General features: G+C 37.8%; 1 protein-coding gene across 1 annotated transcript in view; it reads right to left on the bottom strand.

Moving 5' to 3' along the window:
* Positions 1-1641: 1641 nt before the first annotated feature.
* LOC120538755 (cytochrome P450 2B19-like) overlaps positions 1642-24382 on the bottom strand; it is a 33135-nt gene continuing 10394 nt past the window's right edge. Inside the window, exons 5-11 of the mRNA XM_039768208.1 lie at positions 18091-18240; positions 13479-13639; positions 13192-13368; positions 10984-11125; positions 8218-8405; positions 6876-7017; positions 1642-3546 (exon numbers count right to left, since the gene is read on the bottom strand). Coding sequence (XP_039624142.1) covers positions 3347-3546; positions 6876-7017; positions 8218-8405; positions 10984-11125; positions 13192-13368; positions 13479-13639; positions 18091-18240 — 1160 coding nt within the window. The 3' untranslated portion in view covers positions 1642-3346. The remainder of the gene's footprint in view (positions 3547-6875; positions 7018-8217; positions 8406-10983; positions 11126-13191; positions 13369-13478; positions 13640-18090; positions 18241-24382) is intronic.

The raw sequence follows: 24382 nt of genomic DNA, 5'->3' as shown, positions 1-24382 counted from the left end.
CATGCACTGATGTTCCCCAAACCTTCTCTTGTCTTCTCTCTGGAGGTCTTCAGGGCAGTGTCAAACTTTAATTCATTCTCTGTGAATGGGGCCGAGTCCCAACTATCTAAATCACTTGCTTTCTGTTTGGCTGCCTGTGCCCTAGAGACCACAAATGTCTCTGTCACCAGATCCCTCTGCAGCCAATCATCAATGTCTGGTACATTGAGACCCAACAGTATGGGGAATGACACATTGCGCAACACACCTATGGGTAGAGCATGCTTAACATCACCCACCTTAATGTTAACCCAAACTAGAGGTTAGGTCACCTCATCCCAATGTACACACCTTATCACCACACTCCTCCTTGACTCCACTGCACTAGAGTCAAATCAATCCATTCTTAATAAGGGCTGGGTGCTACCTCTATCTAACAGTGCTTTAAGTTTCTTTTCATCAAGAGTCGCAGTCAGCATCTTTCTCTTTTCTGCCATTACAAGGGTCAAATTAAGTATAGGACAGGGAAAAAAAACACAACTGACTTTCTACCTTCCTTTTCCCTGGACAATGACTTTTTAGATGGACAATCTGCCCAAACCCATAGCACTCAATCTGGTGCCTTTCTTTTTTCTTTCCCCAATACCTTTTGAGCAAACTAAGAACCACAATGAGAACCTCAGCCACCACCAACCTGCAAAATACCTGGTTGGGGAGCAGAAGATCCCAGTATAGGTCTTGTCACTCCTAGAGGCTCTGGCTGCAGTACAGCATGTCATCAGTAGGTTGCTAGGAACATTTCTACAAGCTCAGCGGCCTCCTTCGTAAACTTTGATGAGTACTCCCGAATCCACACCCTGAGTTCTGAGTTGAAACCATGTAACAATTGATCCATTATTATTATTTTTTTCATTTTATTGATTTTATTGTAATCATTCCACACAAATAGATCAATTTTACAAAAAATAAGATTGAAAACAAATCAATCCCAACCCCTAGTAGATCCATTATTTTATCTTTATTATTTATCTGGGGTTGCAGCCATCGGACATACTTTTGAATAACAGTAAAGCTCCTTCATAGTATCTATTTTCCTTCATACATCATTCTACAAACGGAATCTGTATGTCTCTGGACTAATTCTATATTTGTCTAAAATAGCCCATTTCAAAAGGTTAACTTAGAGAGGTGAGATTTGTGTTGGTTTGGACATGTGTAGAGGAGAGATGCTGGGTATATTGGTAAAAGGATGCTAAGGATAGAGCTGCAAGGCAAGAGGAAAAGAGGAAGGCCTAAGAGGTTTATGGATGTGATGAGAGAGGACATGCAGGTGATGGGAGTGACAGAACGAGATGTAGAGGACCGGATGATATGGAAGAAGATGATCCACTGTGGTGATTCCTAATAGGAGCAGCCGAAAGCAGAAGAAGAATGAAGAAGAAGAAACTCTATTTATACTTCACGCTCAGAACATGAACGTGCATCATGGCTGCCACGCATTCGTTTATTTGACGCGACCTTTGAGCACATCCTCAGAAATTAACGCAACGCGTGTGTCATTTGCAGTACCAGAAAAAAATTGGGTGGCACAGTGTGTTCAAGTTGGAATGTGACGTAAGAGTCTATGTTTTCTATCAACATGTGACAACAAGCCGCTTTGCAGATCCTACAGGATCAACATGCATGTTTCAATGTTTGATGAATGGTTTGATGTACTGAAGAAAAATGCTCACATACAAATGTATTTGTGGTGCTTTTCCTTTGACGCGTTGCATATTTTGTGTTGTAAAGACACAATACATTTTAAAGGTCTCACATACCATCTTCTCTCCTGTCTTTTTTTTTCAGCTTTGCAACAGCATCGGAATGTATGGCAGTGACTTTGAGCAACAGAGAAAAAAAATAATTAGGAACACAGTGAAGAAACAAAAGGTCTATTTCATGATTAAAGTGGAGATTTTGAATTTAATTTTGTAGTTTATTTTGTTATTAAAGTGGTACGTCATGCACGTCATCTTAAAGCTGACACAGTTGTTAATCACAATGTGCCTCTGGGGCTTCTGTCTGTGCTGATAGCAGCGGTAGGCAGCGATTGCCACACAGAACACATCCAGCTCTCTGCACATTTTGAATCTTTAGATTTATACTTAATATCACTTTCATGATACAATGTGCTAAAGGAAGTATGTCACATTTTACTGATGAACCCTTAACTTCATTTAAATAACTAATAGTGTTAATAATTACACATGTCGGGATGGCACGGTGGTGGAGCAATAGCGCTGCTGCCTTGCAGGGAGTCACATCCCTGGTGTTCCCTGCCTGCAGTTTGCATGTTTTCATGGTAGGTTTCCACATTGAAAAAACAGAGATGTTCTTGCCATGTCAGGCAATATAAAAATTTATACATCAATAATTTAAAAAGAAACAAAAAAAAAATAATTCGAAGAATTTCATAAAAAAGTGACTGTTGAGGTGATGGCAGAATAGAGCTACATCTGTCATATTTATACAGAGCACAGATGATAGAATTTGACATGGTCACTATTTTTTATTTATTAGTGACTGGGAAGTGCTTTCAATTTTGTAGTACTGGACATGAAGCCATTTTCAAATTACCTATAAGCTGTCTGTTAATGTATCTATTTAATAAAATGAGCAAATTTTATATAGCACAAACAACAGGCTGTTTGTTAGGTTTTCTGAAGTTCTTTTTCTTAAAAGTGTATAAAATGTACAAAGCATACACAAATCACAGATTTGATTCATAAAGTTATTACAGTCCCATCAAAGTAGTTCACCAGCAGTTTAAAGGTAAGCATTTCTCTATGAAGTTGATCCAAAAACTTTAAAAATGCAGCTAATATTTCTTACCTAGGTGCTACAAAGCTTAAAGACCTTTGTAGCAAAGTGTGCTGAAATTTCTAGATTCCGAGAAGAGTAAAAGCTGCTGCACATGAGGCAAGTGTGTGGCCCATTAGTGTTGCCTTGCAGAATCCAGCTGACAAAGGGATGTTTGGGGGATGACTTTTAATTGAGAATGAATTGAGAGATGAAGGGGTGATAATCCAAACTGCAAATGTTCTTTTTTATCTTCATATTAAAAAGATTCAGTCTAGCACTGTTTACAGTACATCACTACAGTAAGTACCAATTATTAAACAAAAGAAATTAAAATAGAAACATGCATTAGTACCAGAATAAGATGGTAGAAAAAGTTGTAGTTGTAGAAAAAAGGTAAAAATCAAGGATTTTCTTTAAATTGAGGATTGGGATTAATCCCCTTGGGATTAATAAAGTATTTATCTATCTATCTATCTATTTCTTGCTTTTTTAGCATGTTCTTTCATTTTAAGTGTCTCTGTGCTCAAACGTCCATCTCTTGATATCTTGGGATGGCCATAAACTTATATGGCAAGGGAACTTTAATAAACGATTTGGAATCTGGTAACAGGCTGATTTTGTCAGGATCCTCTGTGGGGTGGAATGAGAAGTTTTGTAGAAGGGTGGAGAAAAACAAGAAGAGCTCCATCTTGGCCAGACCCTCACCTGCACAGATGCGCTTTCCTGAAACATAAAAGAATGACATGTCGATCAGTAGCATTACACTTAATAGAAGAAACAATATGTAACATAAATAGAAATAATAATAATAATAATAAAATAGATGTATTAGTATTTACAAGGCATTTCTATCTTCTGGATGGAAGAATAATGTGCAAAGAATCTGTGCAGATGAAGTGGAAACAAAAAAAAGACGTTCAAGCTGCTGCTAAAGTTGCAACTTCAAAGAAAGACAAGTTCCACTCTGCTGCTTTGTTTCCCCTGGCAAATGCACCCTAAGATTGGAACTATATGAGAATAAAGATTTATCTCATTGTAATGTTAACAATCCATTCAAAATTAGCTCAGTTCCTCCTTTCCCCAGTTTGCAAAGGTCTGTGAAGTTTCTGAATATTTTCTTGACTTAGCCAAATATACTATAAAAAAAAAATCTAAATTAACAAAGATGTTATTCTTCCAGATAATAATATACTAAAATAACTGCACATCTTAATAAATAGAAGTAGACTGAATATTGTAGATGCCATTTTTTAGAAAAATGTGGGACAATATATGATGATTTTATTCTACTTTTTCTTCTTCTTCTTTCAGTTGCTCCCATTAGGGGTTGCCACAGCGGATCATCTTCTTCCTTATCTTTCTGTTCTCTGCATCTTGTTCTGTCACACCCATCACCTGCATGTCCTCTCTTATCACATCCATAATCATTCACTTAGGCCTTCCTCTTTTCCTCTTCCCTGGCAGCTCTATCCTTAGCATCCTTCTCCCAATATACCCAGCATCTCTCCTCTGCACGTGTCCAAACCAACGCAATCTCACCTCTCTGACTTTGTCTCCAAACCATCCAACTTGAGCTGACCCTCTAATGTACTCATTTCTAATTCTGTCCATCCTCATCACACCCAGTGCAAATCTTAGCATCTTCAACTTTGTCACCTCCAGCTCTGTCTCCTGCTTTCTGGTCAGTGCCACCGTCTCCAACCCATATAACATAGCTGATCTCACTACCGTCTTGTAGACCTTCCCTTTCACTCTTGTTGGTAGTACCCGTCTGTCACAAATCACTCCTGACACTCTTCTCCAGCCATTCCACCCTGCCTGCACTCTCTTTTTCACCTCTTCCACAAACCCCATTACTCAGTACTGTTGATCCCAATAATTTAAAATCATCCACCTTCATCAATTCTACTCCTTGCATCCTCACCATTCCACTGACCTCCCTCTCATTCACACACATGTATTCTGTTTTGTTCCTACTGACCTTCATTCCTCTCCTCTCTAGAGCATATCTCCACCTCTCCAGGGTCTCATCAACCTGCTCCCTACTATCTCTACAGATCACAATGTCATCAGCAAACATTCTACTAAACAATACATTTCTAACCTTAGTTATCTCTTAGGTAGTGTAGATAATTCTTTGGCTTATATTTTTGTATATAAACACATGTTGTTAAACAGAACCTTCCAGATTTTCCTCATCTTGCACCCTCATCCACGCTGGAAAAAATATTGCTCAATTTTGAGGAATTAGACTCCATCTCTACAATATATAAAATCATTTTACAATCCCTTCCTTTCAAAGATCCAAGAGGACACTGGGAAAATGACCTCTCAATTAATATATCAGAAAAGGAGTGGAAAGTAGCAATGCAGAGAATTCACTCAAGCTCCATATGCGCAAAGCATACAATTATACAACTCAAAATTATATATCGAGCACATCTGTCTCGACTAAAACTCTCCAAAATGTTTCCAGGGCATGATCCAACCTGCGAACGTTGCAACCAAGCCCCAGTCTCACTAGGTCACATGTTCTGGGCCTGCACCAAATTAACATTATTCTGGACAAAATATTTTTAATGACCTCTCAGACAGCCTTGGACTCACAATCCCTCCTAACCCATTAACAGCTGTGTTTGGGGTTCTTCCAGAGGGTCTTAAAGTGGAGAAGGACAAACAAATTGTGATTGCATTCACTACACTGTTGGCACGCAGACTTATTCTGATAAACTGGAAGAACCCAAACTCTCCTCTTTTAAGTCAGTGGGAAACTGATGTGTTATATTATTTAAAATTGGAAAAATCAAATACTCAGTTAGAGGATCTGTGCAGACTTTTTTCAAAACATGGCAGGATCTAATCAGTAATATTTTGAAATGAGTTTATAGATCAGAGAGAATTTGTTGATTTAGGTATTTTTACAAGCCTTAAATTTTACACCGTTTGGCTTGCTCTCTCTCTCAAGGGTGGGGATCGATCTGTTCTTAGCATAATTCTTTTTTTTGTAAAAACTTGATTGCTATGTATTGATTGTAATAAAATTAATAAAAATTAAAAAAAAAATAAATAAACACATGAGACACACGCATGTTTTCCAAATACCAATAAAATTCACATAAGCACTGGAAGAACAGGCAAACCCTACTTATCAATGACTGAGCTGGAATTTGGAATGGTGAAGTTGCCGCATTAAGTATGACACCCCTTTTAATATTGGACTTATTTATTTAACCATTTTCTATAGCTGTTTTATCCAATTCATTGTTCAGGAGACCAGCATGTTACAAGAGAAACTCTCCCTCACACTGAACCAATTCTGACCTTAACTGTACATATATGGACCTCGAGAATTGGAATACTGAGAGAAAAACCCATATCCACTTGTGGAGAGTATACAAAGTCTGCAAAAGCAGTATTTCGCTTGCAATTCCGAACCAATACCTTTGTATAGGAAGGAAGCAGGGGCAACCATCATGCCTCCCCTTAAAATCTAATTTCATTCCTTTACATGATCACATGGATAAAAAAAGAACCTTTAAGAAAATTTTGACCAACCACTTTTGTACTCAACCACAAGAGATAGCAGTCTTGGAAAGGTCTAACATGCCACTGTGTTGCTGGAAAAGAGTGAAAATAGCACACTTATTCAGTGTTAAAGAAGTGGTGAAAAGAGATTACATGTGTATTTGGTCAAAAATAATGCATTTTGTTGTGTATTTAGAAATGTTAGAAATCTTTTTTCAATGACTTGAGATGCTCCTAGTAGCTCAGTTATCAATTTATTTTTCTTTATTACTGATGGTAGGTTTAAATGCTTTAGTGTGGGTAAATTCACTACATTTTAGTGAAATATTTTCATCAACTATTTTCATGTAATAGCACTGCTATTGTCATAGTGTACTGCTCTCCTCAGAAAATAAACATAGAATATGTTTAAGAAAGATAAATCGGTACACACATGATGAACAGCTTACCCACTCAAAATTTGTGATGGTCCTGAAAACCCATACAGTGAAGTTTCATCTTAAAACAAATATTTAAAGTGTCTGTACCTGCAGAAAAGGGCATAAAAGCTGGGTTCATTTTGAAGCAGCCGTTTTCATCCAAGAAATGACCAGGGTTGAAGGTGTCAGGGGTTGCCCATTTTGTCTTGTCAAACAACACTGAGTGAAGCACAGGAGACACCACTGTACCCTGGATCACAATAAAAAAAAAAGAAAACAAAAGGCTTTTTATGCTATTTAGAACATACACATAATAAGTAAATAATGCACAAGACTGGTTTTAAAGGTGCAGTGACCAATCCTGCAGCACTATACCTTGTTTTGCCTAAGGTGGAAATGATGTCATGTCTAAAGAAAGAAGGTAAATTCTTCTGCCCTATCTACACTGGATACATAGATATCTGTTTCTTTAGATTAAATCCAGTGACAGAATGACACCATCTTAAATAGTGGCAAGGAGATGATGTCATATGTCACACTGGCATTGACCATAAGTGATATAGCCATAAACAACATGGCCATAGCCATAAAAACAAATATAAATATGACAACTCTCAGGCAAAAAATGTGCACATGCCCATATTCACAATTGGTATATGTTTATTTTTTCCTTATCTTCGACTCTTAACATACACTATGAAGATTCAATTTCTAATATGCATTTTAGGACTGGAATTGAATTAATAAACTTTTGTTTTGTTACACAACACCATTTAGAATTTGTCATGTGACCTGTTTTGTTGCACTATTGACATCACCATAGCAATGATATACTGTAAATATGGCAGTGATCGCACTGTGCATTATCCTTAAGGACATAAAAACAATCTCAGAAATTTTTTGTTATGTCCCACTGTTAGGATTGTGTTATAAATTTTTTGACTTTAATTTGACTCCTGATTATTGTCTTGTCCTTTCATTCTGGTGACCTAGCTATTTTTGATCGCTCTGTTTTTACCCTTTGTTTTACTTAACCACTTCTTTGTGTTGTGATTCATTTTCTTGTGTGTTGACTCTCACAATAATCCTCAGAGACATATTGTGTCTCATGACACATGGTAATAATTTAGAAAATCCAATTAATACACAGGCATTTGGAATATGAGAGGAAGAAAGGCTCAAGAACAACACACACAAACATGGTGAGAACATACAAACTGCACATGGACAGCAACCTGGCAAAACATTGACACCCTGAGTTGTTCCAGCCATGAATCAGTAGAAGTAACCATTGCACCACTCTGATAGATATGAAATAGTCATTGTTAAGTTGATTAAAAAAAAAAGAATCTAAGATCATTTAAACAAATTGTTGCTTCCTATTCTTTTTTACTAAAACGTTCCATAAATTTAAATAATAGATTCATTTCAGGGAATGATTGACCCTTACAGCTGGAATGGAGTAGCCCCTGAAGACAGTGTCCTTTGTTGTCTTATGAAAAGCATTTAAGGGGACAAGATCGATGAACCTCTGGACTTCGTGGAGTACAGCATCAGTGTAGGGCATCTTTCTCCGGTCCTCCATGGCAGGAGCACGGCCTTGTCCAATCACTGCATCAATTTCCTTCTGGACCTTTTCTAAATTGAAAGAAATAAACCCACTGACATAAAAATAACAGCACAGGTTTACAGGCCCTCCACAAGAACAACTTTCATTGCTTTGATGATAAATGTTCTGCTGTCTTCCTGTTTGAAGGAGTTACCCATATATATCAGAAATCTGCAACTTCAGAGTAAATATAGAGTTATAGTATTTATCTGATTTTTTAAAATAAATATCTTCTCAATTTGACTAATTGTCTATTCTGCCTAAATAAATGGTCAGACAGATTTTTTATTTTTCAAATAAGAAGGAACATGCTATAGTTATGACAACATGGAAGTATGAAAACTAGGAGTCAGTAGAAACCAAAAGTGCACAAACAAAATATAAGTCAAATATTCCAGTTAATATGACAAGCAAAAAGACAACAACCATAAAATAAATGTTGAGAATGACACATTATAAAAGTCTTTCAAGTGTCCAGAAACTTGGATACAGACAGTAATTTCACACAGTTTTCTACAACGGTGGCTCTCTGAAGTTACGTTGCACAAGCTGTGATTTTGACAAGGGAGCAACAGTGAACCATTGCCATCAACTATGTTGCTCAAAATGGTGGTATCTGTTAAACACAAAGACGCACAGCATCATTACAATTATTTAAGTTAATTCTAAACGAAGCAAATGGGCACAAACAAATACAAAACTTTCCTAAACCCCTTAAAAATCATAATTTCTAAAGTCTGTTGTCAAACATGGAGTATTTGACATGGAGTAGACAAAACTGAGACAGATGAATGATACTTTATTAATAAACTAAAGAAAAGCTTTTCAAACAGGTTTACAAATTTTAGAGGCAGTGCCAAAGTGTGTGTAAATGTGGAAGCAGTACAGCGTTTTGGTATAGAGTGTAGTGATTTTCTACAGATGGCATACCCTAAAGATTAACACTGCTGTAGACATTTCTATAGCAAAGGTTTTAAGTGTGGTGTTTGAGTTTTTTTGGTTTTTAGAAAGTGACACCAAAGAATGAGCACAATATATAAAATTTAGCAAGAGCTGTCTTTTTAAAATCAAGTAATTCAGAAAAATACAAATTCTAACTATATAATTCTGAATTGGGGGTGGCACGGTGGGTAGCGCTGCTGCCTCGCAGTTAGGAGCCCCAAGTTTGCTTCCCTGGTCCTCCCTGCGTGGAGTTTGCATGTCCTTCCCCGTGTCTGCGTGGGTTTCCTCCGAGTATTCCGGTTTCCTCCCACAGTCCAAAGACATGCAGGTTAGGTGCATTGACGATTCTAAATTGTGCTTTTGGTGTGTGTGTATGTGCCCTGCGGTGGGCTGGCACCCTCCCCGGGGTTTGTTTCCTGCCTTGTGCCCTGTGTTAGCTGGGATTGGCTCCAGCAGACCCCCGTGACCCTGTGTTAGGATATAGCGGGTTGGATAATGGATGGATGGATGGATAAATAAATAAATAAAACACCATTTTGTTTTTTACCAAAAAATTCACTTTGAATAAAAACAGTATTTCAAATTTTACTTTTTTGAAACAATACAAAAAAATAACATTTTTACTTTTTTCAAATAAGTGTCCAAAGCACAGTTATCTATTAATGAAGACAAGTGGCATTGTATTATTTTGAAGCAGAGATCTTACTCTCAGGAGATCCAAATTACAAAACTGATAGTTGAAAGATTCAAAAACAAGTTAACAAAAAAAAAAAAGTTGAAATATCCCTCTCATTTAGGGGATAATAATCTGTCCATCAAATTGTACACATTTGAATCAGGATGTTCAAGAAAGCAGGGGTTTTGGGGGAAAAAAGAAAAACACTGTAACGTGATATCGGGGTATACAATACAGCAATTTAACAGCAAAATACTGCACTTTAATTAAATCAATTAGTAAATGAATAATTTTATGCAGTTTTTAAAAAAAAAATTGCTTCATTGTTTAGTCCCATCAGCAGGTCTAAAACAATGGGGCTGTGTTTAAAGAGTTAAGCAGAGTGCTCTGAGAAAACTCCAAACCTTTTACTTTGGTTTTGTCTATTGTTTTAATAAAGCATCGATCAAACTTGTTGATTCTTTTTTTCTTATTTTAAAATATTCTTCTCATGGTCACATATTTTGTCTCAAAATGCTCCCATTACTTACATTTCCTCCACTTTTCTAAAAATCTACATTTAATTTTGCTAGTATAGTGATATCCATGAAACACCAGACAATGGATCGGTGTCTCACCCAATGTGGGAAAGATTGACTCCAACTCTCCATAACAATTAAATAATAATAATAAAACACAAAAAACAATGGTTCAAATGGAATTATAGATACATTAATTTCCCATCAGAAATCAGTACAGTTATATATATTTTACTTATTTCTATATATGCTGTAAATTTTTACCTAACTCTTTTACTTAAATCATGAGACTTTGGACATAGGATTATAGCACTATGAAAATAAAGAATATAAACAGTGGAAATGACTTTACACTCCAGCCTTTCATTACATCTTTCATTGCTATTTATGGTTACTGTGGAATGAACATTAAAAATACATGAACAAGTTTTCTAAGTGTCCATGTGCTCAATGATTTTGAAAAGTTCTTACCCTGGATGTGAGGATACTTTATAAGAATCAGCAGTCCATATCGCAGTGTGGTGCTGGTGGTATCTGTGCCCGCCGTAAAGAGATTGAAAACTGTCATGTTTAAGTTGTCAAAGTGGAACTCAGTGGCCGGGTTATCCCTTTCCTTGAGCATTATAAGAAATACAAATGCAGAATCAAAATGATAGATAAGATATACATGCTGTATCTTGCCACCTTTACTTGAATAACATAATCTTAAAATTTCTTCATTCAACTTGAGCAGAGTCTATCCAGGCATTCAAAAAAACAGGAGCCGGCCTTATATGAGACACACATCTGTCCCAGGGTTCACTGAAGCATACACCCACTAATTTAGATTTGTTAATAAAGCTACATAACATGCATGTGTTTAGGTTGTGGAAGAAAAAGTACCAAGATAAAAATCAACAAAGAACATGCAGATTGCACAGAAACTCCAACCAAACCTAGAATTCATAGCAAGCATGTTGAATCTGTACTGCAAATGTACTGTAAATAAATTACACAGATGGACAAATTTTCTCCTATCTGATTACTGACACAAAAATGTTTTTTTATCAAAGTTGTCCCAATAGAGGATGTTTCTTTCTTTAATTAAGATGTTGATTTCTAACACACTTTGGAACATTTATCATTCACAAGACAGTTTTATACTGTGCAGGTATTATGCCTTAAAGGTTAGGGCAGCCAGCATAAATATAACAGCATGGGAATAGCTTTGCTTAGTTAATAAGAGGCAATTACTTAACTCATGTAAACACAACTTTTGGAAGAAGCTTGGATGATGAATTTCAAAGAAAAACATATGGCACCACATTCACTCTTTTACAGATTGGAAATTGACTTACTGCTTTGGAAAAAGTTAAGACTGCTTAAGAAATAAAAACTCACTGACAGAATATCTTATGAGGTGTAATTATCAAATTAAATAAACAATAGTGAATCTTCTGAGTGAGACATTGTCATGTACACTTTTGTCAGCTTACGGGACTTTCTTCATTTTTGAGTAACTGCTCAGAGAACGGCTAGCATGGCAGCACAGTGGTAAGTGCTGCTGCTTATCAGGTTCAGTGTGAATCCCCCACCTGATTGACTGTGAGATGTTTCCACATGCTGTCAGTTTCTGAACAGGTTTTTCTCCAGATGCTTAAGTTTTCCTTTCACATCTTATTTGGTGCTTATAAATAGGCAGCCTCTTTGTAATTATGTGAGTTGACCTTGTGATGGGCTGGTACCCACTAGGAATACTTTGAATTCTATAAATATCTGGGAGTGCAGCTGGATGACAAATTGGACTGGACTGCCAATACTGATGCTCTATGTAAGAAAGCTCAGAGCAGAATATACTTTCTGAGAAGGTTGGCATCCTTCAACATCTGCAGTAAGATGCTGCAGATGTTCTACCAGACGGTTGTGGCGAGTGCCCTCTTTTACGCGGTGGTGTGCTGGGGTAGCAGCATAAAGATGAAAGACGCCTCACGCCTGGACAAACTTGTTAAGAAGGCAGGCTCCATTGTAGGATTAAAGTTGGACAGTTTAACATCCGTGGCAGAGCGACGGGCACTAAGCAAACTCCTGTCAATCATGAAGAATCCACTGCATCCACTTAACAGTGTCATCTCCAGACAGAGGAGTAGCTTCAGTGACAGACTTTTGTCACTGTCCTGTTCCACTGACAGACTGAGGAGATCGTTCCTCCCCCACACTATGCGACTCTTCAATTCCACCCGGGGGAGTAAATGCGAACATTAATTTTATTTTAATTCTTTTCATTTTTATTACTATTTAATTTAATATTGTTTCTTTGTATCAGTATACTGCTGCTGGATTATGTGAATTTCCCCTTGGGATTAATAAAGTATCTATCTATCTATCTATCTAATTGGATTAAGCAGTTCTGAGAATGTCAAATTATTAAACATCATAAAAAAGCTCTTAACAAGCACATGAAACACTAAATTTAATTATTAAATTTTTTACTAAATTTAAAACTTTTAAATACAGTTTAGTTTAACTGGACAAGAAAACCATACATTCCAGGGTGATTGTTACATGACGTGGCTTAGAAAAGAGTACAATTAAGGTAGGAATCCTAATTAAATTTAACAATTAATGTAATGAAAATCTTTTTTTAGCTAAACTGCACCAAATCATCCCTTCATACCCCACCAAACTTAATTACTGGCTTACCTGTTTCATTTTGATGAGGAAGCTGTCTATAAAATCTCGAGGGCTGTCACTAACCAGAGTCTCTTTGTGTTGATTAATCATATTTGAGGTGAATCGCTTAATTTCATTAACATTTTTTAGCATCTTGTTGAAGGGTCCAGGTATTAAATTAGTGAGTACTGGAAACATGCTATACAGCTGGAGAAGTCATGAAAGAAATATAAAAAGCTGTTAAAAATAAACTGATTTGGTTTTTCAACTCCTACATGCAAAACTATATCTAAAAAATGTACATTCAACTATATTACCATTCCAGTAGGGCTGGCAAGCAAACGTAAATTTGCATCAAGCAGAGACAGCAGCTCAATAAAGTTTTTATCTTGGTAATCAAACCGCTGACCAAACACAATAGAGCAGATGACATTGGACACGGCCCGACTCAAAAAGATGGTGGGATCACATGGAGAGCCTGAAGTAGAACACAGTAATTTAAAAACAATGACTATGGACCATGTAAGTACTGTTAACTCTGAAATTCTCACTTTTTCTACATGATTACACAACTGCTCAAAGTCTGTGAAGCTTTATGGTCATTCTTTAGTTCTATACTAAGAATTCCATTCTTCAGCAAAATGTCCAAATTTGTGTAAAAGAAAGGTTTATAATCACCAACTCTATTGATTATTTAAAAGTTTCTTTATACAGTGGAGAATGAATTCTAAATTCATTGACTTATAGGTTTACATGGTAGCACTGTGGTTAGCATTGCTGGTTTTAGGGTCTGGTGAGCTGTTTCATTTTATACCAGAACATGTGGAGTGAAAGGTGATGCATGCTTGGGTGAAGAGGAACACCAAGATAAAGCTGGTGGAATAAGGGTCTGATACAGGTCAAGAAGATACATCCAAAGGGGGTTGGAGGTGTGTCAGATAATATGAAAAGTACAACAACATTCCCACTCTTTCTAAAATATCATTTTCTAGCACAATCCACAAGACATTTTATAGGTAAATGTGTTCTTATACAAGCACCAGGTGCACAATAGTTTTCTTGATCTGATTGTATTTTCTGTAGCTTATCCAATTTTAATATGTTGGAATATAATTTGAAAGATAACCCATTAACACTTGGATAATTGAATTAACAGTTAAGTAGCTATTTCTCTATTTACATTTTCTATCTGCTGCTGACCACCAATTTAAGTGAGAACAATAAGTGTCTATTCAACAAAGTTATCAATTTCAAAACTTTTTTCTGTTCAAGCCATCATGTTATTACATTTAATGTATGTTTAAAAACGGCTCTAACTCTTACTATACTTAAATTATGATTATTTTATTTATTTATTTATTTTTTACTTTGAGAGGCTGTTCCCAGACTATATACAGTGCATCCGGAAAGTATTCACAGCGCATCACTTTTCCACATTTTCTTATGTTACAGCCTTATTCCAAAATGGATGAAATTCATTTTTTCCTCAGAATTCTACACACAACACCCCATAATGAAGTGAAAAAAGTTTACTTGAGATTTTTGCAAATTTATTAAAAATAAAAAGAAAAGCACATGTACATAAGTATTCAGAGCCTTTGTCATGAAGCTCACAATTGAGCTCAGGTGCATCCTTTCTCCCCTGATCATCCTTGAGATGTTTCTGCAGCTTAATTGGAGTCCACCTATGGTAAATTCAGTTGATTGGACATGATTTGGAAAGGCACACACCTGTCTATAGAAGGTCCCACAGTTGACAGTTCATGTCAGAGCACAAACCAAGCATGAAGTCAAAGGAATTGTCTGTAGACCTCCGAGACAGGATTTTCTGAAGGCACAAATTTGGGGAAGGTTATAGAAAAATTTCTGCTGCTTTGAAGGTCCCAATGAGCACAGTGGCCTCCATCATCCATAAGTGGAAGAAGTTCAAACCCATCAGGACTCTTCCTAGAGCTGGCCGGCCATCTAAACTGAGCGATCGGGGCAGAAGGGCCTTAGTCAGGGAGTTGATCAAGAACCCGATGGTCACTCTGTCAGAGCTCCAGAGGTCCTCTGTGGAGAGAGGAGAACCTTGCAGAAGGACAACCATCTCTGCAGCAATCCACCAATCAGGCCTGTATGGTAGAGTGGCCAGACGGAAGCCGCTCCTTAGTAAAAGGCACATGGCAGCCCGCCTGGAGTTTGCCAAAAGGAACCCAAAGGACTCTCAGACCATGAGAAAGAAAATTCTCTGGTCTGATGAGACAAAGATTGAACTCTTTGGTGTGAATGCCAGGCGTTACTTTTGGAGGAAACCAGGCACCGCTCATCACCAGGCCAATACCATCATCCTTACAGTGAAGCATGGTGGTGGCAGCATCATGCTGTGGGGATGTGTTTCAGTGGCAGGACCTGGGAGATTAGTCAGGATAAAGGGAAAGATGACTGCAGCAATGGACAGAGACATCCTGGATGAAAACCTGCTCCAGAGCACTCTTGACCTCACACTGGGGCGACAGTTCATCTTTCAGCAGGACAACGACCCTAAGCACAAAGCCAAGATATCAAAGCAGTGGCTTCAGGACAACTCTGTGAATGTCCTTGAGTGGCCCAGCCAGAGCCCAGACTTGAATCTGATTGAACATCTCTGGAGAGATCTTAAAATGGCTGTGCACCGACGCTTCACATCCAACCTGATGGAGCTTGAGTGGTGCTGCAAAGAGGAATGGGTGAAACTGGCCAAGGATAGGTGTGCCAAGCTTGTGGCATCATATTCAAAAAGACTTGAGGCTGTAATTGCTGCCAAAGGTACATTGACAAAGTATTGAGCAAAGGCTGTGAATACTTATGTATATGTGATTTCTCAGTTTTTTAATTTTTAACAAATTTGCAAAAACCTCAAGTAAACTTTTTTCACATTGTCATTATGGGGTGTTGTGTGTAGAATTCTGAGAAAAAAATGAATTTAATCCATTTTGGAATAAGGACCTACTGCAGTTTGCCTATTAGACAAAGAATGAAGAAGAGGATGTAATTATATATCTGCACGAAATAGCTAATTCTCACCTAGACGAAGTTGGCGGTACTTTGAGGATTGTGTTTTTTTCCCTTTCCACTGCTGATTCCTGACTTGAACCAGATCCTGTGAAAACGACTTTAAGCCTGAATCAATTTCTTAAGTTTAAGACGGTTTAAAAATTTTGTTATTCAAACCCATCCTACAGGACCTGTAAAGCAGAAGCACGGCATTGCAATGCCACGCTTAAACAAATATGTCACCTATTTTTCAGGCACCAATACATTTGCTTTAGTAATACCATGATTGTCATCTCTTTTATTGCAAAACTGGCATCTGTAGGGCAAAGTAGACATTGTCCATTCAGGTTTTAGTAGCACACCAGGCCCTTTTAGAAAGTAGCTTTAACAATTGACAATTTAGCAATGCCATAAAGAGTAATTATCTTTCATATTAGGTTGCAGACAATAAAACAATGGGCCTAACTGAGGAAAGCACTACACACTACAAACAAATTATCATACAGTAAAACGAAGGAGAACTCTCACTGAGAACACAGAGCAACAACAAAGCAGCAACTCCACACAACATCAGATATCACCTTCAGAGACTTGGTATTGTAAAACCATTTATCTGTGCCAAGATAAATTAGAACTCTAAATTGTAAGAAAACTGCCAGCCTCTCTATGTTAAATGTTTTCCTGTCTAGTCTGTCTGTGTCCTGTCTTATGTGTCATCATATAATATATATGCAGTGTCAGGGATGCCAGGGGCCATGACCCGGCCGGGACGCCAGGAGGGACCGGAAGAGGGTCAGAGCCCTGCCTGGACCACGTGGGGTTTGCCTTCCGGGTTGCTTTGGGGGCCACGGGTCAAGGGCATGGAAGCCCTTCCCTGTAGGGGCCCGTGGTCACCGCCAGGAGGCGCCCCAATGCCTTGGGGACTTGTTTCCCCAGCACTCCCGCCACACCAGGAAGTGCTGGGGGGAAGACTTTGGAGGATACCCGGAGAGCTGCCGGAGAACAGCCGGCACTTCCGCCACGCTGGGGCGTGGCTAGAGGAGGAATGCCGGGAACACCTGGGGCTCATCCGGGTCCTGTATAAAAGGGGCCGTCTCCCTTCATTCGAGGCTGGAGTCGGGTGGAAGGAGGACGAAGCAGTGGAGAGTGGAGGCGGCCCGAAGAAAGGCATTGTGGCCAGGACTGTTTGGGGTTTGTGCACTGAACTGGGTCTTTGTGACCAGGATTTGGGGGTCTTTGTGACCATAGTTTGTAAATACTGTAAATAAACGTGTGGTGGTTTGAGAAACAACATGTCCGCCTGTCTGTGCCCGGGTGCCGTTCACAGCAGTTATAATATTTCTATAATTCTTGTTTTGATCAATAAATTGTGTTGTTCTCTTTCTTGAACCAAGTGTGCTTCAGTTACCTTTGTATAAGTCTAAAGGCAGGAGACAGGTCTCCTGCAACAGAGAAATATATGGTAAATAAAGTAGGAGCCTTGCCAAATTATTTGATTAATTACTGGTATGGCTGAAGACAAAAATGATAATTAATTAACCAAATTAAAATCCATCTTCCCATTCCTATTATTGCTGTCCCTCCCTATTGGCATGGTAAGTCACACTCATTACAACATTTATTGGTGTCCTCTGGATTTATGTCTTATTGATTATTAATTATCACTACTAATCTGTAGTGCTGCTAGGCTGTCCAATTTAATGCTTGCTGTATATAGATTAGGCCACCCATACCCTACTCCAAGCTATAGCAAGCTTCCTCTATGTAGCACCATTTAGACTGCATTTCCTGCATGTAGCAGAACAAAATTGTACTTATATTGATAACAAGTACAGATCAGTCTTACTTTACATATTCTAAGTCTTTCAGGTAAATTTGTACCTTCCTGTTGAAATTGCAGGTGACTTCACTCACCGTTGGTTTTTCTAAACTCTTCAGTGAGGTGCTTAGCTTCTTCTTGGATCCATTCTTCGATACTGCGTTTTCCCATTCCGAAATCTCGCAAGGTTGACAGAGAGAAACGGCGGATTTGTTTCCAGCGCTCTCCATTGCTTTGTATCAAACCTACCAGAGAAAACATTGCTGACGATTCAAAGCAAACAAGAACAACAACAAAACAGCTTTCCAAGAATCGCAAAAACTTCAATTAGTGTTATAACATGTAAAGGATTCACATAACCTGTATAGTGCATGCCTAAAATGTATTAAATTCTTAAATCACAATAATATATGCTGAAGAGTTGTAGAAGGGAAACATTAGTAAGTGCCTTCAATAGATAAATACTGCAATAGAAAAGGGTTAGAAAAATAGTCACTTGGTTGCTAAAGAACCAGAACAGGACATACAAAAGCCTAATGATAACTTTGCAGACTTTGTAGAAACTTCATAGACAGATGTTATGGTTCAGCCAGCATTTCTTCTCTGGCTGGTGTTCAAAGTTGTGTTTCTTGTCTTTTTGTCTAGTTTTGTGCCATGTATTTATATTAATGTTTTGTTTGTTTCATTATGCATATTTTACTTTGTGCTTATTTGTAATTGAAAAATGCCTAGATTATGACTCATATGTTTTGTAGGTGGTTCCCCAGGGAGCAGATCCATGTGCCAATAACTTCAAGGAACCTGTGTTCTGCTTTTGAATTTGCCTTTGGATTATGTATTTGGACTTTGATTGCTGTGGATTGCTTTGTCTTCTCACACAATTCCTTTGTGCTTAAAGGAGCTTCTGGTGCAACAGAGAGTCTTTGTTAAAAAGAAATCTTTTATTTTATCAAGATTATTCAAGGCCTTTTTTTTTCTAGTCGGGGTTTTGATGGAATTCCCCACTTTCAACTCTTGAAAGTATTTTTAGGACTTGTGTCCTTTTGAGATTCCTGAGTCACGACAACAGACAGAGAACATATTCGTCTTAACTTGGATAATTAAATCAGAATTCATAAGTTGTGTGCCTTTTCCTATAAGAAAGGAATGTTCTGTCTAAGCCAAAAGATATAATTTATAATTTATTTGCTTTCTTCTATCAAAGAGAAAAAGTTCAAAGTAAGCTTTCATAATTTTATATTATGTGTTGTTTGATAGTGTCTTTTGTTATACACTGCATATCTATATACATATATATCTATATATTTTCAAATATCCATCTTATATTACCCTTATGTTATTAATAAATGGTATTATTTTGCTTATTTCAAACAAACATGTCTGGGTCATTTGTGAAAGTAAGTTTTCAGCCACGTTTTGGGATCACAACAGAGAAAGTGAAAGTTAATGTAGATATTCATAAACTTGTTCATGAATTGCCCAGCTCTATTCATATTTCTAGCATTATGGCTAGAAGGTGAAACATCACATTATCTTCATTAATTTGCTATCCTTGGGTTGGAGAAATTAAATCACCCTTCTCCCTTTGGAGAAAGCAAAACCATTTGGTGACCCCAGGTAGGCAAGTTAAAAAATCATTTGTGGTTTTCCTATAGCAACATATTTTGACAAAATGACACATAAAAAGAGAACCATGCTGCCTATTGCTTATCTATTTGCTTCACTTCAATCTGTTTTTTTAAGACAGTTAATAGTGTTTAAGCATTCCAGACAGTCGTGCTATTGTTGTGTCAGTCACTATTGTGCTCATATCAGGTCATGTTAACCTTAATTTAGACTATAGCATAACTGTCATTATCAAATTGAGACTTTGAAGGGATTACAAATACACACACAACCACAATCACACTCACATTGAGCCAATTCAGAATCAGCTATCACTACAAAATGTACAATATTGGTATTATGTATGAAAAGTATAGTACAAAAGAAAAGGACTAACACATGTTCAATAAGCATGCTTGTCCTGGGTATGACGTTAATCTGCATCCAGCCCTGCATGTAGGCCCTCCAACCTGCAGAGAAAAAACCTGGGGGTTTGGCAGAATTGACACTCCAGACACTATAAAAAACCTCACACTGTTCCACGCCATCTGAACTAGTGCAGTGCTGAGGTGTACCCCGTTGCATGGCTGCACTTGGTTTCTAATCTGGGATCCTGAGTTGGTTTGTCATGTGGTGGGTGCGACAATGCACTGTATCAGTATGTGCTACTAACCTCTCTCTATGGGAGCACTGAATTACTGGTATTGTGCCACTGCCTGAAAAGGCCCAGTTTTTAAACAGTTATACGGATGTTGACTCTTCTTCAAACTCATTTCATGCACTACCTGAGACAAATAAACATGGTATGACAAACTTGGCTGATGGGGTTGCAGCCCCCATTGAAACCCTGGAGAACAATGCAATGAGTAACAAAAATATACTTATAGAATGGAATTAAACTTGGGAATTACAGACAAGTTACTCCTCTCAAAATCAGGAGTAAATGTGCGCATTTTTTTTCCTTTCTCTTGACATTGAAACATATCAATTGTTATATGGGTTGGAACAATTGAATCACTTCATAGGAGCAACTGGTCAATGGACACTTAACAGTCTCCCTCTACTGCAGAGATTATCAAAGAGTAGCCTGTTGACCAGATCCAAACAATATGCAGGTTTTCTCTGTCACCAAGTAACCCTCCTCAAACACATTTTTCAATTATTTTAAAATTTTGTAGGCTCTGTAAATGTGAGGCATCCATAAATACAGCCACATGAAGAGAATTTGAAAGGACAGTTGCTCAATTCATGTTAACAGGACATGCAAGACATAGGAGAGCACCTCAATTTAATAATTGATTTTAGGTCCTGCCACTTGTATTTCAGCTAGAGATTGTGGACATTATTTAAAAATCCTGCATTGCTAAGTTTAATAATTTAAAATCACACTATTCTTTGAAGGTAAAAAAGGTTTTCACTATTGCCAAATTTATCCTATTGTGGAGTTAGTTCAGAAATAAAAATACATAATTTGTGTTTATCTTGTGTCGTGCATTTGAATGAGTGAGTTACGAATGACAAAAATGTTATCTGGGCTATATATGTTGCTGTTATAAATGCAAATAAAGAAATGGAGTCTTCAATATATGACTGCAGTTTTCCTTCCAACAATTGATCTATTTTCTATACTTTTTATTTGTACCTGTAGCTAGTTTACAACAATAATGAAATAAGATTTTTTTTCATTTTAGTTAATGTTTCAGAACATCTTTATTGGCACAAGGTGGACCACTCTGATGATGCAAATTTTGAATATGTTAAGAGAAGGATATCAATTGCTTAAATCTGAAAACGGCATACTCCAATTGGTAAATGCAGTGTTTCTGTCATTTGTTGTTATTTTTTAAAGATAAAGTAATGTTCATTAATATAAATACTAAAATGTGACAAATGTGTCTGAATTTCATACAGTTATCTAATCTAATTTAATTTAATCTAATCTAATATAGTGAAAGCACAGTGACACCTTTGATTTAGTATTGGGAAATGGGATACCATCTCCATTTATAAGTAATTACTCCAGGTTAATAGGTATTGAACAGGGTTGATTATATAATTCTGTCTAGTGTAATAGGTTAAGTAATGACAAAGTATTATTAATTTTGTATACAACCTTGAAATGTGTAGCAGAAATGTGTTAAGAAATGCTACAGGAGCTGCTTTACACCAGTGGCAAATACGCCTGTCTATTGCTTCATTAGGATTGTGACTGCTCTTATTATCTGTGGCCAAGTCAGACGTTTTCCTTTCTTTGTAGTAATTCTGGTGTGTGTGCGTGTGTGTGTGTGTATGTGTGGGTTGGTTTTTTTTTTTCTTATTATATATTTATTTATTATGTTTCTGTATCCCTAGATTTCCCTCTTGGGATAAGTGCTATCTAATCTAATCAACACAACAAGCTCCACAGTATACACAAGGCACAACACTCAGTTTTGGGGTATTTGGTTAAATTAACTGAAATAAATTTGGACCATTTTATATTTTTTATTTACTTTATCTAAGAATTATTTATTACATTGTGTTTATTAAAGTTTTGCAACAATAAGTCATATTAAAAAGTAACAGCGAAAATTCTGTATGTTAGTAGACTCCATTAAATATCTGCTTTCCAACAGCACATTACAATAGATTTAAAAACGGAGCATAAAGACGCTTGTGGTGGCTCAGCAGATTTCATACCCAGCAGATTCCAATTCAAGTGATGTGAAAATGCCTTTGACTGATGACTATTAGTGGTGGAGGCTCTGTGAGCGTTTGCTTTCTTATGCATAACATTTTTTAAAGTGTATCCAATAGGGTTTCCAATAATCAGCAATTGAAACATACCTATTAATACAAACAGGGCCGCTGCTGGCCAAATGGGTGCCCTAAGCAGAAATTTACTTTTGTGCCCCCTCCCCCAAATATTACGGAAGTAAAAATAAAATAATAAAAAAACACCTATTATAAGGGCCAAAACAGAACTTTATTCAAATAAAAGTAAATACATGAGGACCCGCGCGTCATCACATGTGCTTTGCCTACTCTGCGTTCACCGTAAAATGCAATATATAAATTTATATTTTTGTTTATTTGTATATGTATATTATTAATATTAATTTATTATTATAATATACACTGCTCACAAAAATTAAAGGAACACTTTAAAGAAACACATTAGATACATCAGATCTCAATATGAAGTTGGATATCTATACAAATAACGACAGGGCAATGTCTTAGGAACAAAAGGATGCCAAGTCTTTTAATGGAAATAAATGTTTTCTGCCTACAGAGGGCTCAATTGTGTAGACACCCTAAAATCAGAGTGAAATGAAGATGTGGCAGGCTAGTCCATTTTTTCAAAAACTTCATTTCTGCTACTCAAAATGCTTTTCGGTATCTTGTGTGCCACGAGCTTGTATGCATGCTTGACAACGTTGGGGCATGCTCCTAATGAGACGACGGATGGTGTCTTGTGGCATTTCCTCCCAGATCTGTATGAGGGCATCCCTGAGCTGTTGTACAGTCTGAGGAGCAACCTGGCGGCGCCTAATGGACCGAAACATAATGTCCCACAGATGTTCTATTGGGTTTAAGTCAGGGGATCGTGAAGGCCATTCAATTGTTTCAATTCCTTCATCCTCCAGGTACTGCCTGCATACTCTTGCCACATGAGGCCGGGCATTGTCGTGCATTAGGAGGAAACCAGGACCTACTGCACCAGCGTAGGGTCTGACAATGGGTCCAAGGATTTCATCCTGATACCTAATGGCAGTCAAGATGCCGTTGTCTAGCCTAGGTCTGTGAGTCGCTCCATGGATATGCCTCCAAGATCATCACTGACCCACCACCAAACCAGTCATGCTAAACGATGTTACAGGCAGCATAATATTCTCCACGGCTTCTTCTGACCCTTTCACGTCTTTCACATATACTCAGGGTGAACCTGCTCTCATCTGTGAAAAGCACAGGACGCCAGTGGTGGACCTGCCAATTCTGGTATTCTATGGCAAATGCCAATTGAGCTCCCCGGTGCTGTGCAGTGAGCACAGGGTGCAAAAGACATTTGGGCCCTCAGGCAACCCTCATGAAGTCTGTTTCTGATTGTTTGGTCAGAGACATTCACACCAGTGGCCTGCTGGAGGTCATTTTGTAGGGCTCTGGCAGTGCTCAATCTGTTCCTCCTGGCCCAAAAGAGCAGATACTGGTCCTGCTGATGGGTTATGGACCTTCTATGGCCCTCTCCAGCTCTCCTAGAGTAACTGCTTGTCTCCTAGAATCTCCTCCATGCCCTTGAGACTGTGCAGGGAGACACAGCAAACCTTCTGGCAATGACACGTATTGATGTGCCATCCTGGAGAAGTTGGACTACCTGTGCAACCTCTGTAGGGTCCAGGTATCGCCTCATAGTACCAGTAGTGACACTGACTGTAGCCAAATGCAAAACTAGTGAAGAAACAGTCAGAAAAGATGAGGAGGGAAAAATGTCAGTGGCCTCCACCTGTTAAACCATTCCTGTTTTGGGGGTCATCTCATTGTTGCCCCTCTAGTGCATCTGTTGTTAATTTCATTAACACCACAGCAGCTGAAACTGATTAACAACCCCCTCTGCTACTTAACTGACCAGATTAATATCCCATAAGTTTCATTGACTTTATGCTATACTCTGATTAAAAAGTGTTCCTTTAATTCTTTTGAGCAGTATATAAAAACAATTTTTTTGAGCAGCTGGGATGGTAAACCCCCCTGGGAGTTGGTACCCTACGCAGACTGCGTACTCTGCGTATAGGGAGCGGCGGT

The sequence above is a fragment of the Polypterus senegalus genome, chromosome 11, assembly GCF_016835505.1.
Source record: "Polypterus senegalus isolate Bchr_013 chromosome 11, ASM1683550v1, whole genome shotgun sequence".
In the NCBI taxonomy this organism is placed as follows: domain Eukaryota; kingdom Metazoa; phylum Chordata; class Cladistia; order Polypteriformes; family Polypteridae; genus Polypterus; species Polypterus senegalus.
This window is presented reverse-complemented; position numbering and strand designations above follow the sequence as displayed.